The 16,132-nt window shown below is 35.4% G+C and overlaps 1 protein-coding gene across 4 annotated transcripts in view; it reads right to left on the reverse strand.

The window, feature by feature from the left end:
* Positions 1-16,132, reverse strand: part of ZNF451 (zinc finger protein 451) — a 133,544-nt gene that overhangs the window by 70,736 nt on the left and 46,676 nt on the right. For all 4 annotated transcript variants that reach the window (XM_037842544.1, XM_037842543.1, XM_037842541.1 and 1 more), the window contains 2 exons: positions 15,710-15,863; positions 15,120-15,267 (listed from right to left, as the gene is read on the reverse strand). In XM_037842544.1, the coding sequence (XP_037698472.1) occupies positions 15,120-15,267; positions 15,710-15,863 (302 nt within the window). The remainder of the gene's footprint in view (positions 1-15,119; positions 15,268-15,709; positions 15,864-16,132) is intronic.

The raw sequence follows: 16,132 nt of genomic DNA on the forward strand, positions 1-16,132 counted from the left end.
ATAATTCTGCACTTCCCAAAATAACCCTATCGAGACAAGCAAATGCCCTAAAGCCAACAGAAAATTGCAAAGAACTTGAAGGATTCAGAAGATATGGACAGGCCAAACAAATAAATTAAAAGCTGCAAGAGACACAAAATTTAGAACAACTAATTAAAGAAGCACAACCAAATCGCCAAAACAACTTCAACAAAATGACTAAAGACATAAAGGAAATCAGAAAGACTCTACAAGAGCATAAAGAAGAATTTCAAAGAGTAAATAAAAAAAAATAGCAGACCTTATCAAAATAAAAGACACTGTGGATCAAATTAAAAATATACTAGAGACACACAATAGCAGATTTGAAGAGGCAGAAGAAAGGATAAGTGAAATTGAGGACAGATAATTGAATGTGAGCATACAAAAGAACAAAACGGGAAAAAATTGAAATATTTGAAGTGGAGCTCAGAGAAATGATGGACAACAGGAAGCAAACAAATTTAAGAATCATTGGTGTCCCAAAAGGACAAGAGAAGGATAAAGAGCTAGGAAGAGTGTATCAAGACATAAGTTCCAGTTTGCTAATGCTGCTTTTGTAAAACACCAGAAATGGATTGACTTTTATAAAGGGGGGGTTTATTTGGTTATAAAGTTACAGTCTTAAAGCCATAAAGTGTCCAAGGCAAGGCCTCAACAATAGGGTACCTTCAGTGAAGAAAGGTCATTGGCATCTGGGAAACCTGTAAGTTGGGAAGACACATGGCTGGCATATCCTTGCTCCCAAGTTGCATTTCAACATGGTGTTCTTCAAAATGTCAGCATCAGCTCTCAACGACTGTCTTCAAAATGTCTCTCTAAGCTGAAGCTCTAATGAGTTCCTTCTATGTGTCAGCTATTTTATATGGCTCCAGTGATTTAATTCAGACCCACCCTGAATGGGTGGGGTAACAGCTCCGTGGAAATTATCCAATCAAAGGTCTTGCCCAGTTGAGTTACATCTCAAAGGAAACACTCTATCAACAGATTTCAACCTATTCAACACTAATAAGTCTGCCACCACAAGATTGCATCAAAGAACATGATGGTTTGGGGGACATAATACATCCAAAAGAGCACAACTTCCCAAACCTTTTAAATGATATAAATATGCAAATCAAAGATGCTCAGTGAACTCCAAATAGAATAAATCCAAATAAACCTACTCCAAGACATATACTGATTACACTGTCAAATGCTGAAGAGAAGGAGAAACTTCTGAAAGCAACAAGAGAAAAGCAATTCACAACATACAAGGGGAACAACATAAAACTAAGTAATGACTACTCAACAGGCACCATGGAGGCAAGAAGGCAGTGGTATGACATATATAAGATTCAGAATGAGAAAAATTGCCAGTCAAGAATTCTTCACCCAGCAAAGCTCTCCTTCAAAATTGAGGGAGATGATATGTGAATATATCTCAATAAAATTGCATTTAAAAAAAAAAAACTGAGGATGAATTTAGAATTTTCAAAGACAAACAAATGCTGAGAGAATTTAATAGGAGACATACCCTGCAAGAATTATTAAAGGGAGATCTACCAGCTGAGGAAAAAAAAAAAAAAAAAGGAGAGAGGGGTCTAGAGAAGAGCACAGAATGGTAGAGTTATTAGTAAGGATAACTTAAAGCAAAAACAGAGAGAGGGAAAAAAATAGATCTAACAACTAATAACCAAAGGATAAGATGGCTGGGTCAAGAACTCCCTTCACAGTAGCAACTTTGAAGGTGAATGGATTAAACTCGCCAATTAAAAGATACAGACTGGCAGAACAGATTAAAAAATATGACCCATCAATATGCTGTTTACAAAAGACTCATCTTAGACACTGTAACACAAAGAGACTGAAAGTGAATGGATGGAAAAACATATTCTATGCAAAATGCAATCTAAAGAAAGTTGGGAGTAGCCACTGAGAAACTGCCATACCTAGATTTGCCAGCCTCCCATTCCCTGGACAAATCAACCCGCCAACCATCCTTCATAAACCCTACTGTTCCCCTGGCTCAGGGCTGTTGCCATTTTATTAGGCTTTGGCCCACCTGCACACAGCCAGAAAATAAAAATAAACCTCCTTTTGATACAGGGAAAAAAAGGAAAGAAAGAAAGCTGGGGTAGCTATACTAAGATCAGACAAAATAGACTTTAAATGCAAAGATGTCATAAGAGACAACGAAGGACACTATATATTAATAAAAGGGATAATTCACCAAGAAGAAATAACAATTATAAATGTTTATGTACCCAATCAAGGAACACCAAAATAAATGAGAAAATCACTGGCTAAACTGAAGGAAGCAATAGACACAACTACAACAATAGTGGGAGACACCAATATACCACTCCCTTCTAAAGACAGAACAACCAGACAGTAAGGAAATTGAAAGCCTAAACAATATGATAAATGAATTAGACTAACAGACATATATAGATCGGTTCATTCCAAAGTACCATGATATACATTCTTCTCTAGTGCCCATGGAACGTTCTCCAGGATAGAACATACGCTGGGGCATAAAACAAGTCTTCATAAATTTAAAAAGACTGAAACATTCTCTGAGCAAATGTAATGCAACTAGAAATCAACAACTACCAAAGAATCAGGTCTTTCACAAATATATGGAGGTTAAACAACACACTCCTAAATTACCAGTGGGTCAAAGAAGAAATTGTAAGAGAAATTGGTAAATATCTAGAGACAAATGAAAATGAAAACACAACATATCAAAACCTGTGGGATGCAGCAAAGGCAGGGCTAAGAGGGAAATTTATAGCTCTAAAGGCATGTATCAAAAAGCAAGAAAGAGCTAAAACTAAAGACCTAACTGAAAACTGAGGAGGCTAGAGAATGATCAGCAAACTAACCCTAAAGCAAGTAGGTGAAAAGAAATAACAAAGATGAAAGCAGAAATAAATGAGCCGGAGAACAAGAAAACAATAGAGAGAGGTCACTAGTGTGGGCACTCTTACGCACCATATATATAACCATTTTTAGATTTTAATGTATTGGAATGGCTAGAAGTAAATGCCTGAAATTATCAAACTGCAACCCAGTTGCCTTGACTCTTGAAGATGATTGTATTAACAGTGTAGCTTACAAGGGGTGACAGTGTGACTGTGAAAGCCTTGTGGATCACACTCCCTTTATCCAGTGTATGGATGGATGAATAGAAAAATGGGGACAAAAACTAAATGAAAAACAGGGTGGGATGGGGGATGATTTGGGTATTCTTTTTTACTTTTATTTTTTATGCTTATTTTTACTTTTTCTGGTATAAGGAAAATGTTCAAAAAAAATAGACTGGGTTGATGAATGCACAACTATATGATGGTACTGTGAACAGTTGACTGTTCACTATGGATGACTGTATGATTTGTGAATATATCTCAATAAAACTGAATTTAAAAAATAAAATAAATAAAACCAAAAGTTGGTTCTTTGAGACGATCAAGATTGACAGACCCTTAGCTAGACTGAGAAAGTCAAAAAGAGAGAAGACCCAAATAGACAGAATCAGAAATGAGAAGGGGATAATTATAACAGATCCCAAAAAAATACACAAATAAAAACCATGAGGATACTATGAACAACCAGATGTCAACAAGCTAGACAATTTAGAGGAAATGGACAATTTCCTGGAAACACATGAACATCCTAGACTAACCAAAGAAGAAACAGAAGATCTCAACAAACCAGTGACAGGCAAAGAGATCAAATCAGTCATCAAAAATCCACCTCCAAATAAAAGCCCAGAGCCAGATGGCTTCACAGGGGTATTTTACCAAACTTTCCAAAAAAAGACCTGACTCCATTCCAGCTCAAACTTTTTCAAAAAATTGGAGAAAAAGGAACACTACATAACTCATTTTATGAAGCCAGTATCACTCTGATACCAAAACTAGAAAAAAGACTACAAAAAAGGAAAGCTATAGGCCAACCCCCCTAATGAATACAGAGACAAAAATCCTAAACAAAATACTTGCAAATTGAATCCAAAGGCACATTAAAAGAATTCTACACCATGACCAAGTGGGGTTCATTCCAGGCATACAAGGGTGGTTCAACATAAGAAAATCAATTAATGTAATTCACATCAACAAGTCAAAAAGGAAAAATCAAATGATACACACTAAAAAAGCATTTGACAAAATTCAGCATCCCTTTTTGATAAAAACACTTCAAAAGGTAGGAATTAAAGAAACCTTCCTTAATATAATAAAGGTCATATATGAAAAACCAACAGCCAGCATAATAATCAACGGTGAGAGGCTGAAAGCCTTCCCCTAAGATCAGGAATGAAACAAGGATGCCCAATGTCACCTCTATTATTCAACATGGTGCTAGAAATTCGAGCCAGAGCAATTTGCCAAGACAAAGATATAAAGGTATCCAAATTGGAAAGGTAGAAGTGAAACTGTCATTTTTTGCAGATGATATGATCTTATATTTGAAAATGACTGAAAATTCAACCACAAAGCTACTCAAGCTAATGAACAAATTCAGCAGAGTGGAGGAATATAAGATTAATGCACATAAGTCGGTAATGTTCCTATACACTAGTAATGACCTAACTGAGGAGGCAATAAAAAAAATACCCCTCACAATAGCAACTAAAAAAAAATCAATATCGAGGAATAAACTTATCCAAGGATGTAAAAGATCTCTACACAGAAAACTACAAAATTTTACTAAAATAAATAAAAAAGGACCTAAATAGGTGGAAAAATATTCCATGCTTATGGATAAGAAGACTAAACAGTTAAGATATCAATGCTACCCAAACTGATCTTCAGTTTCAACACAATTCCAATCAAAATACCACCAACCTACTTTGCAGACTTTGAACAGCTAGTTATCAAATTTATTTGGAAGGGAAAGAGGCCTTGGATAGCCAAAAAAATCCTAAAAAAGAAGAACGAAGTGGGAGGGAGTACAATTCCAGACTCTGATGGCTACTGTAAAGCTACAGTGGTCAAAACAACACAGTGCTGACATAAAGATAGACACACTGATCAATGGAATCGAACTGAGAACTTGGAAACAGACTCCCAGATCCACAGTCAACTGATTTTTGATAAGGACCCCAAATGCACTCAACTGGGACAGAGCAGTCTCTTCAACAAATGGGACTGGGAGAACTGGATAGCCATAACAAAAAGAATGAAAGAGGACCCCTACCTCATAATCTATACAAAACTTAACTCAAAGTAGATCTAGGAGTTTTAAAAGCTAGTACTGTAAAACTCCTAGAAGATAACGTAGGGAAACATCTTCAAGACCAGTTTTCGGAAGTTGCTTTTTAGACCTTATACCCAAAGCACAAGCAACGAAAGAAAAAATAGATAACTGGGAACTTCTCAAAATCAGAAGCTTCTGTACCTCAAAGGAATTTGTCAAAAAGGTGAAGAGGCAGCCAACGCAATGGGAGAAAATATTGGGCAACCATGTATCTACTAAGAGACTGATATCTTGCATATATAAAGAATTCCTGCAACTCAACAACAATAGTACAAACAGCCCAATTATAAAATGGGCAAAAGATATGAAAGACATTTCTCTGAAAAGGAAATTCAAATGGTAAAAAAATCACATGAAAAAATGTTCATCTTTGCTAGCTATTAGGGAGATGAAAATCAAGACCACAATGAGATTATCTCACACCAGTAAAAATGGCTGCCATCAAAAAAACAGAAAACTACAAACGCAGGACAGGATGCGGAGAAATTGGAACTCTTATTCATTGCTGGTGGGACTGTATTATGGTACAGCCACTCTGGAAGACACTTTGGTAGTTTCTCAGAAAATTAGATACTGAATTACCCTATGATCCAGCAATTTGACTTCTCTGTATATGTCCAGAAGATTTGAAAGCAGTGACACGAATAGACATTTGTACATCAATGTTTATAGCAGCATTATTCACAACTGCCAAGAGATGGAAACAATCCAAGTGTCCTTTGACAGATGAGTGGATAAACAAAATATGGTATATACAACAATGGACTATTACACAGCAGTAAGAAGCAACAAGGTCCTGAAACATACTGCAACATGGATGAACCCTGAAAATACAATTCTGAGTGAAATAAGTCAGACACAAAAGGAGAAATATTGTATGCTACCACTTCTATGAACTATCTGAACAATGTAAAATCAATGTCTTATAATGTAAAATATTGGGGACCTAGTAATAGACGGTAGCTGTTAAGGGGAAATGTTAATCTAATATGTTCAGATATGTTAATGATGGTGGTGGATTCAAAGCTATGGTAATGGATACAGATGACAATTGTTTGTTAATGGGATTATAAGTATCAGAGCTGTACTGAAGGTGAATAGGATTGAAAGGGGGTATTTAAAAGCGTGTTTCCCACAGATCAGCATCACACATATAGTCAGTGTGCTTTCACTGACCTGAAACTCATGAAGAATCCATAAACTAGAGATGGAGGGTTATACTTATTTTGGCAAAAATCAAGTCAGGCCCTTTTAAGATAATATTCGGAGGAATTAAACAAATTGGAGGTTTTTACTAATAAGAAAAAAACAGGCCCAAGCTATTTGGACATGTCATTCTACCTAGAGACTAGAACTTCTTAAACAGGGTCTACTGAATTATATGCTCATTAATTCAACAGTTGAGCAATGTGAAGTTCTGTTTATCGGACAGTCTAGTCAGTTAAAGGTTTTGTGTATCTCTTACATGGATTACTGGTTTTTAAAAAATATAGTTCTGAGTAATAAACTTAACTAGAGATATTACTGAACAAATTTTCATCTGTTATTGGTCATTCAGAAGCTACTCTGAGATGCTTCAGTATTTCCAAATTATTATTATTTAATGTTACTTAAAACGTTTTGGGTATTTGGATGTTATGGTTGTTTCAATACTGTATAAACAGAATAGTGTGACTCACCCTTTATATTTGAACTTTTTTCCAAGTACTTCACTGAACAGTTTATTATTAGTAGCCCCATCAGTGTAAGCTTATTGGTCATTATTGTATATCAGTAATGTCTTGGACTTGGATTAATACTTTACTGCGGTACTACAGAGAAGAATTCAAGCAAGAAGATTCAAATTATTGTCTTGTTTTTAAAAACATAATTCCCCAATGTTTTTAGATGTTACTTCATCTGTGTCATTTTTCCACCTGGAAATTAGGAATAATATAGAACACCAAGCAGTGTTTCCTTTTGGAAAGGACTCTGAAGGCAAAAAAGAAAGGAGAGAACCTGTTGATCAGAAATATAATAAAAAGAGTGTGATATTCTAGTATTGGGACCAGAAAGAGAAGACTGAAGATTTGAGTCATGTTATTCATCTGTGCCATGTGTTTTCTCCTTAACAATCAGTTTGTGAATAAAAGATGAAAAAAAAAGAAAAAACAAAAACAAAACAAAACAAAACAAAAAATCATAGCAGTGAGTTAGAACCCCAAACATATCAGACACAGAGACTCAAGTTCACAGAGAACTAGGGTGAAACTCAAGCAGCTAAGGAACACCGCAGACAGAAGTGCCCACACAGAAAAAAGAGACTGCAACAGAGTTTTTGGCAAGAGGTACAAACACTGAACCCATTCTCTGACTGCTGGATTACCTAAACGAAAAACAGACCTTTCTAGATTTACCCCACCTGGTTCCTCAGAGCAGGATACACCAATGGGGAAGGAAGTGGAGGCAGAATAACGGGGTGGGGACTGAATTGCTAGAAGGCAGGATGGGTCACAGAACCGAAAAGTGTAATGAAAACGGGAGAGAGAGGGAGAGAATTTAAACAAATCAAAGGAGACAAGGAGAAAAGTCTGCACAAAAATAAACAGATTAGGAGTCCTGGAGAAGGAACAGAGGAAAAGAAGTTTTCTCCTGCAGGTGAAACAATTGCACAAAAAGTGCAATCTCAAATACTGGACCACATATCCAGGACAAGAATCAGGTGTAGAAGACCTGAAAAATCTGAACAGTTAAACATGGGCTTCAGTATAAATTGGACCAAATGTCAAAGAAGAGCCTTAGCACGGAGATAATCTGAACTAAAATCCTAGGCAAAACTTACATTTAGAAGTAACACATCAAAACAATCAGATGCTTAGACATCAGCAAAAAATTACAAACCATACTAAGAAACAGGAAGATATGGCTCAGTCAAGGGAACAAATTAAAATTTCAAAGGAGAAACAGAATTTAAAACAACTAACCAAAAAGTTATAACAAATCTCATAAATCAATTCATGGAGCTGAAGGAATATAGGGATAGAAATAAAATAATGGTGGACATGGAGCTAACGGATATTAAGAAGACAACGTGTCAGACAAAAAGAAGAATTTGAAAGTTTAAAAACAAATTATAGGTATGAAAGGCACAATAATGGAGATTAAAAATATACCAGAAGAGCTGACACAGACCAAGATGCTTAGAGAGAAAACACCCAGAGACATTTTGGAGTCAGTCACTGAAATCAGAACCAGGAAAGAAGCTAAGAGATGAAGCCCAGAGTTTGACCCGGAGAAGCTAAGTGAGAACCCATGGGTGTGTAAGCAGAAAGCCACTGGAATAAGAGGCTAAAAGTAAAGAAACCTGGGAGCAAAGGACCAGCAGATGCAGATGCCAGCCATGTGCCTTCCCAGCTGTCAGGGGCATTCCAGATGCCATCAGCCTTTTCCTCAGAGAAGGTATCTACCTCTTGATGCCTTAATGGACATTTTCATGGCCTTAGAACTGTAAATTTGTGAACTAATAACCCCCCATTGCCAAAGCCAAATACACACACACACACACACACATACTAGAGGCATACAACAGAAGATTTTTGAAAAGGCATAAAAAAGAATTAGTGAACTAGAAGACAAGTCAATGGAAATCATACAGTCATCAGCAAAACAGATAGAGAAAAGAATAGAAAAATTCAGCAGTGTCTCAGGGACTTGAGTGACAGCATGAAGCATACAAACATATGCATCATGGGGATCCCAGAAGGAGAAGAGAAGTGAAAGGGGGCAAAAAGAATATTTGAGGAAATAATGAACTGAATTGAGGAAATAATGAACTGAAAATTTTCCAATTCCTATGAAAGACATAAATATACATGCCCAAGAAGCACAACATACTATAAACAGAATAAATCCTAATAGACCTACTCCAAGACACTTACTAATCAGAATGTCAAATGCCAAAGATAACAAGAAAATTCTGAAAGCAATAAGAGAAAAAGGATTCGTCACATATAAGGTATCTTCAAAAGGACGAAATGCAAATCTCTCATCAGAAACCACAGAGTCAAGTTACTCAAAGAGAAAAACTGTCAGCCCCAAGTTTTTTTTTAAATCTTCATTTTATTGAGATATATTCACATACCACGCAGTCATACAAAACAAATCGTACATTCAATTGTTCACAGTACCATTACATAGTTGTACATTCATCACCTAAATCAATCCCTGACACCTTCATTAGCACACACACAAAAATAACAAGAATAATAATTAAAGTGAAAAAGAGCAATTGAAGTAAAAAAGAACACTGGGTACCTTTGTCTGTTTGTTTGTTTGTTTGTTTCCTTCCCCTATTTTTCTACTCATCCATCCATAAACTAGACAAAGGGGAGTGTGGTCCTTATGGCTTTCCCAATCACACTGTCACCCCACATAAGCTACATTTTTATACAATTGTCTTCGAGATTCATGGGTTCTGGGTTGTAGTTTGATACTTTCAGGTATCTACCACCAGCTACCCCAATTCTTTAGAACCTAAAAAGGGTAGTCTAAATTGTGCGTAAGAGTGCCCACCAGAGTGACCTCTCGGCTCCTTTTGGAATCTGTCTGCCACTGAAGCTTCTTTCATTTCCTTTCACATCCCCCTTCTGGTCAAGAAGATGTTCTCCATCCCACGATGCCGGGTCTATATTCCTCCCGGGAGTCATATTCCACGTTGCCAGGGAGATTCACTCCCTTGGGTGTCTGATCCCACATAGTGGGGAGGGCACTGATTTCACCTTTCAAGTTGGCTTAGGTAGAGAGAGAGGGCCACATCTGAGCAACAAAGAGGCATTCGGGAGGACAGCCCCAATTTTTTATCTACCAAAAAAGTCCTTCAAAAATGAGGGAAAGTTTAAAATATTCACAGACAGACAGAAACCAAAAGTTTGTCAGCAAAAGACCTACCCTACAAGAAATGCTAAAGGAAGTTTACTTCAGTTGAAAGGAAAAGATAGGAAAAGAGTGGCTTGGAATAGTGTGAAGAAATGAAGATCTTCAGTAAAGGGAACGTTAGGGTAAATGTAAACCTCAATAGTACTATATTCTCAATATATAACGCTACTCTGTAATTCCTAAATGAGTCAGAATACAATTGAAAAATAAGTCATTTCCTAATAATGGACATACAAAATAGGAGGTAATGTGGGACAAAAACATACAGAGGGGAAACAGAGGGATATGGGAGCAGAAAAAGTTTATGCTACTGTTATCTTTTCAAATGAGTGGGTTATAGATGTAGGTTTTGTAATATAAACTCCGGGGTAACCACAAAGAAAGTATTGAAAATATATACAGAAACAAAAAAGAGAAAAGGGTCTGTCATATATATCACAAAAGATCAACTATACAGAAAAGGAGATTGCAATAAAGGAAAAAAGAGATGAAAAAAATATGACATATAAAAACCAAAGGACAAAATGACTGAAATAAAGACTGCCTTTATGGTAGCAACAATGAATATTAATGGATTAAACTCCATAATCAAAAAGACAAAGATTAGCAGAATGGATAAAAAAGAAGGATTAAATTACAAGTTGGTTCCAGGAGACTCACCTTAGAACCAAAGAAACAAATGAGTTGAAAGTGAAAGGATGGAAAAAAGACAATCCATTCAAATAGTAACAAATAGAGGACAAGAGTAGCTATACTAACCATTGGACAAAAAAGACTTTAAGTCAAAAGCTGTTACAAGAGGCAAAGAAGAACACTGCAGATTAAGGAAATGGGCAAACACCAAGAAGAAATGCAAATTTAAAATACTTATGCTCCTAACCACAGTGCCCCAAAATCCATGAGGCAAACACTGGCAAAACTGAGGGAAATACAGACATTTCTACAGAAACAGTTGGAAACTTCAATACACCACTCTCATCAATAGATAGAACAGCTAGACAGATCAATAAGGAAACAGAGAACTTGATTATAGGATAAATGAACTAGACTTAACAGACATATACAGAACATGGCACCCCAAAAGAGCATGTGGTGTATTCTTCTCATATGCACATGGATCGTATTCCAGAACAGACCACAGGCATGGTGGCAAAACAATTCTCAACAAATTTTAAAATACTGAAATCATACAACGCGCCTTCTCCAATCACAGTGGAATGAAAATGGAAATCAGAAACAGGCAGAGAACTGAAAATTCCACAACTATATAGAAGTTAAATAACACCCTCTTAAACAATTACAGTGTTAAAGAAGAAATCACAAAGAAAATCCGTAAATATCTTGAGATGAATGAAAACAAGAATGCAACATATCAAAATTTATGGAATACAGCAAAGGCAGTGCTGACAGGGAAATTTATAGCCTGAGATGCTTAAATTAAAAAAGGAGAAAAAGCTAAAATCAAAGACCTAACTGCACACATGGAGTACCTAGAAAAAGAACCAAAATGTATTCAAAGGAAGCAGAAGGAAAGAAATAACAAATATGAGAGTAGAAATAAAATGAAATTGAGAAACAGAAAACACTAGAGAACATTAAAAAAAAACAAAAGTTGGTCCTTTGAAAAGACCAGTAAAATGACAAACCTTTAGCTAGACTGACAAAGAAAAAAAGAGGATGCAAATAAAATAATAAATGAGTGGGGAACATCACTACTCACCAAACAGAAATAAAAAGGATCATAACAGGATACTATGAACAACTGTGTGCAAACAAATTAGATAAATTAGTTGAAATGGATAAATTCCTGGAAACACACAAACAACCTATGTTGACTTTACAAGAAATAGAAGATCTTAGACCAATTACAAGTAAATAGATTGAATAAGCCATCAAAAACCTCCCAAAAAAGAAAAGTCCAGGACATGCTTCACAGGTGAATTCTACCAATCATCCCAAGAAGAATTAATTCTAATCCTGCTCAAACTCTTCCAAAAAACTGAAAAATAGAGAACATAACTCACTCTGTGAGGCCAACATCACCCTAATACCAAAATCAGATAAAGGCACTACAAGAAACAAAAATTACAGACCAATTTCTCTGATGACTATGGATACAAAACTCCTCAACAAAATACATACAAACCGAATTCAACAGCACATTAAAAGAATTATACACAATGATCAAGTGGGATATATCCCAGGTATGCAAAGGTGGTTCGACATAAAATCAAGTAATGTAATACACAAAGGGTAAAAAACCACAGGACTGTTTCAATTGATGCAGAAGAAAACATTTAACAATATCCAGCATCCCTTCCTGATAAAAATATTAGAAAAATAGTAATAGAAGGAAACTTCCTCAACCTGATAAAGGGTATATGTGAAAAATCCACAGCTAACATCATACTCAATGGTGAAAGACTGAAAGCTTTTCTTCTAAGATTTAGAACAAGACAAGGATACTACTATCACCACTGTTACTCAACACTGTACTGAAGTTCTAGCCAGAGCAATTAGGCAAGGAAAAGAAATAAAAGGCATCTAAAATGGAAAGGAAGAAGTAAAACTTTCACTAGTCACAGATGCCATGATTCTATATATAGAAAGTATAAAACAGCAAATCCTGTGGTGGGCAATGTCCATGATTAACTGTATAAATATTAGAAATCTCTTTCATGAACTAGAACAAATGTATGACACAATAACTAGAAGTTAAGAATAGAGGGGCATATAGGGGAAAATATACCTATAGAAAACTGTATACTACAGTTAGTAGTATTTTAACATTCTTTCATCAATAGTAACAAACATATGATACCAGTATTCTGAGTCAACAATGGAGTGGGGTGGTTAGGGGTAGGGGAAGATTTGAGTTTCCTTTTTTTGTCTTTATTTCTTTTCTGGAGTAATGAATATGTTCTAAAAATTGAAAAAAAAAATTAACTGTGGTGATGGATGCACAGCTGTATGATGGCACCATGTGTAATTGATTGAACAATTTGGATCTTTGGATAATTGTATGGTATGTGAACAATCTCAATAAAATTAAATTTAAAAAAAATTCCAACAGCCTACTTTGCAGAAATGGAAAAGCCAATCATCAAATTTATTTGGACGGGTAATGGGCCTCAAATAGCCAAAACCATCTTGAAAAAGAACGAAGTGAGAGGACTCACACTCCTTGACTTAAAAACTTATTACAAAGCCATAGTGGGCAAAACAGCATGGTACTGGCACAAAGATAGATACAAAGATCAAAAGAATCAAAGTGACTGTTCAGAAATAGACCCTCGCATCTATGGCCAATTGATTTTTGACAAGGTTGCCAAGTCTACTCAATTGGGAAAGAATAGTCTCTTCAACAAATCATGCTAGAAGAACTGGATATCCATATGGAATGAATGAAGAGATACTCTAATCTCACACCACATATAAAAATTAACTCAAAATGGATCAAAGAACTAAATATAAGAACCAGGACTTAAAACTAGAAGAAAATATAGGAAAGCATCTTCAGGATCTTGTATTAGGCAAAAGTTTCTTAGAATTTACACCCAAAGCAAAAGCAACAAAAGAAAGAATAGATAAATGGGACCTCATCAAAATGAAAAACTTTTGGACATCAAAGGACTTTATCATGAAAGTAAAAAGACAAAATGAATCTACACAATGGGAGAGAATATTGGGAAACCACATATCTGATTAGGGCTTAATACCCAGAATATATAAAGAAATCCTACACATGAACAATAAAAAGACAATCTAATTAGGCATTTTTGCCTAAAATGGACAAAAGGCTTGAACAGACATTTCTCCAAAGAAGATATATAAATGGCTAAATGAAGATAAAAAGATATTCAACATCATTAATAATTAGAGAAATGCAAATCAAAACTACAATGAGATGCTATTTCACACCCACTAGAATGGCTACTATTTTAAAAAATAGGAAAATTACAAGTGTGGGAGAGGATATTGAGAAATACGAACACTCACTCATTGTGGTGGGAAAGTAAAATGGTGCAGCTGCTAGAAAAGACAGTTTGCTGGTTCCTTAGAAAAGTAAATCCAACTTTACCATATGACTCAGCAATCCTACTTCTAGGTATATATTCCAAAGAATTGAAAGCAGGAACTCGAACACATATTTGCACACTGATATTCATAGCAGCATTATTCACAATTGCCAAAAGATGTTAGCAAACTAGTTGTGTATCAATCCAAGAATAGATAAACAAAATTGGTATATGTATACAATGGAGTATTATTAAGCAGTAAAACAGAATGAAGTTCTGACACACGCGACAACATGGATGAACCTTGAAGAAATCATGTAAATAAAGCAGACACAAAAGGACAAATATTGTATGATCGCATTGAAATGAGACAATCAGAATAAGCAGATTCCTAGAGTAGGAACCTAGAATATAAGTTACCAGGGGCTGGGGTGGAGGTATGGAATGAGGAGTTAATGCTTACATTGTACTGAGTTTCTATCTGGATTGATTGAAAAGTTCTGGTAATGGATGGTGGTGACGGTAACACATTATTTGGAGTATAATTAACAGCACTGAATTACGTATGTGAATGTGGTTAAAAGGGGAAAGTTATGGTTTTATAAATGTTACTAGAATAAAAATTTTAGTAAAAACAAAACAGTATACAAAACAGCAGAATATAGTTAGCAGCACAATTACAAAAATGTGCTTTCATGAATTATTTGTTATAATTCATGAAAGCACATTTTTGTAACTGTGAAGTGCATTCACCACACTAATGCAAGGTGGTAATAATAGGGTGGTATATAGAACTCTGTATTTTATGCATGATTTTTCTATAAACTTGTTAACTTCTCTAATAAAAAAAAAAAGATTGTTGAACCTTCACACTGGTGAATGGGGGTTCAGGATTCCCTTACAGCCCAAGACTAGACCTATACAAACCTGAAATGCGCAGTAAGCTCCATGTGGGAACGCAGCGTCTGGTGGCAGGCCACACACTTGACTTGAAATGGAACATCCTTGCATAGAGAGATCAAAAGTTTCTTTGCTAAAGATGGAAACGATATTGGATGTGCTGTTCCCTTGTCATCTGAAAGACAAAATAAACTATAACTTGCAAATTCATTTGAGTATAGTGACCCAAGCTTCCTCCCTTTGCCTTTCTCAATATCAGCTGAACTGGGGAAGACAGTTATTTATATGATAAAAAATAAGGGAAGTAATTTTCTAGCCTTAACTACAAAGGAGAAAAACCCAACTGCCCAAATAACATGGATATACAAATAATATTTTGATTAAAATGCTTTCTTCCCATGTATCTCTTCACTCCCCAAAGTACATCCTACTCTTAGGTACAGATAAACATTGAGAAACTTTTTTAAACAGTGAGAATTAAGATACAAAGGTTTCACTTTCATTGTTCTCAAACTAACACACGGATAAGTAACCTCAAGAATGACCTAAGAGGGATGGTAAATCAAGAAAGATTAAAGTAGTCTAATAATTTTCAACAGACAAGAGTTTTAACATACCACTCAGTTTAAAACTCTGAAGGAAGTGATTCTTTTGTGACATATGCTTCGCACAATCATTCTTGCTGCTAAAAAGAAGGAAGCAATTTGGACACGCAAAACACTGAATAATCTGAGGAAGAAGACTGTTTTTATGTCCATCATCTGCAGCTTCCTAAAATATAAGGCAAAGCCATATTATAGACAATTAAAACTAATACTGAATTACTTAAAATCAACATTCAAAATTTCCTATTTATGTATTTGGGATATTCCGTATCAAATTCGTAACAAGAAAACTTCTCTTCTAGTGTGTGAATTGTATAACTTTTCACAAATAATGTCACACGTGAAATTTGGGATTTTTTTCCCCTCAAAAAAAAAAAAATTATGACCATCTTTCTATGGCTATATAGAAGCATATTTGCTTTCTATATATATATT

This window comes from Choloepus didactylus, chromosome 7, assembly GCF_015220235.1.
Source record: "Choloepus didactylus isolate mChoDid1 chromosome 7, mChoDid1.pri, whole genome shotgun sequence".
NCBI lineage: Eukaryota > Metazoa > Chordata > Mammalia > Pilosa > Megalonychidae > Choloepus > Choloepus didactylus.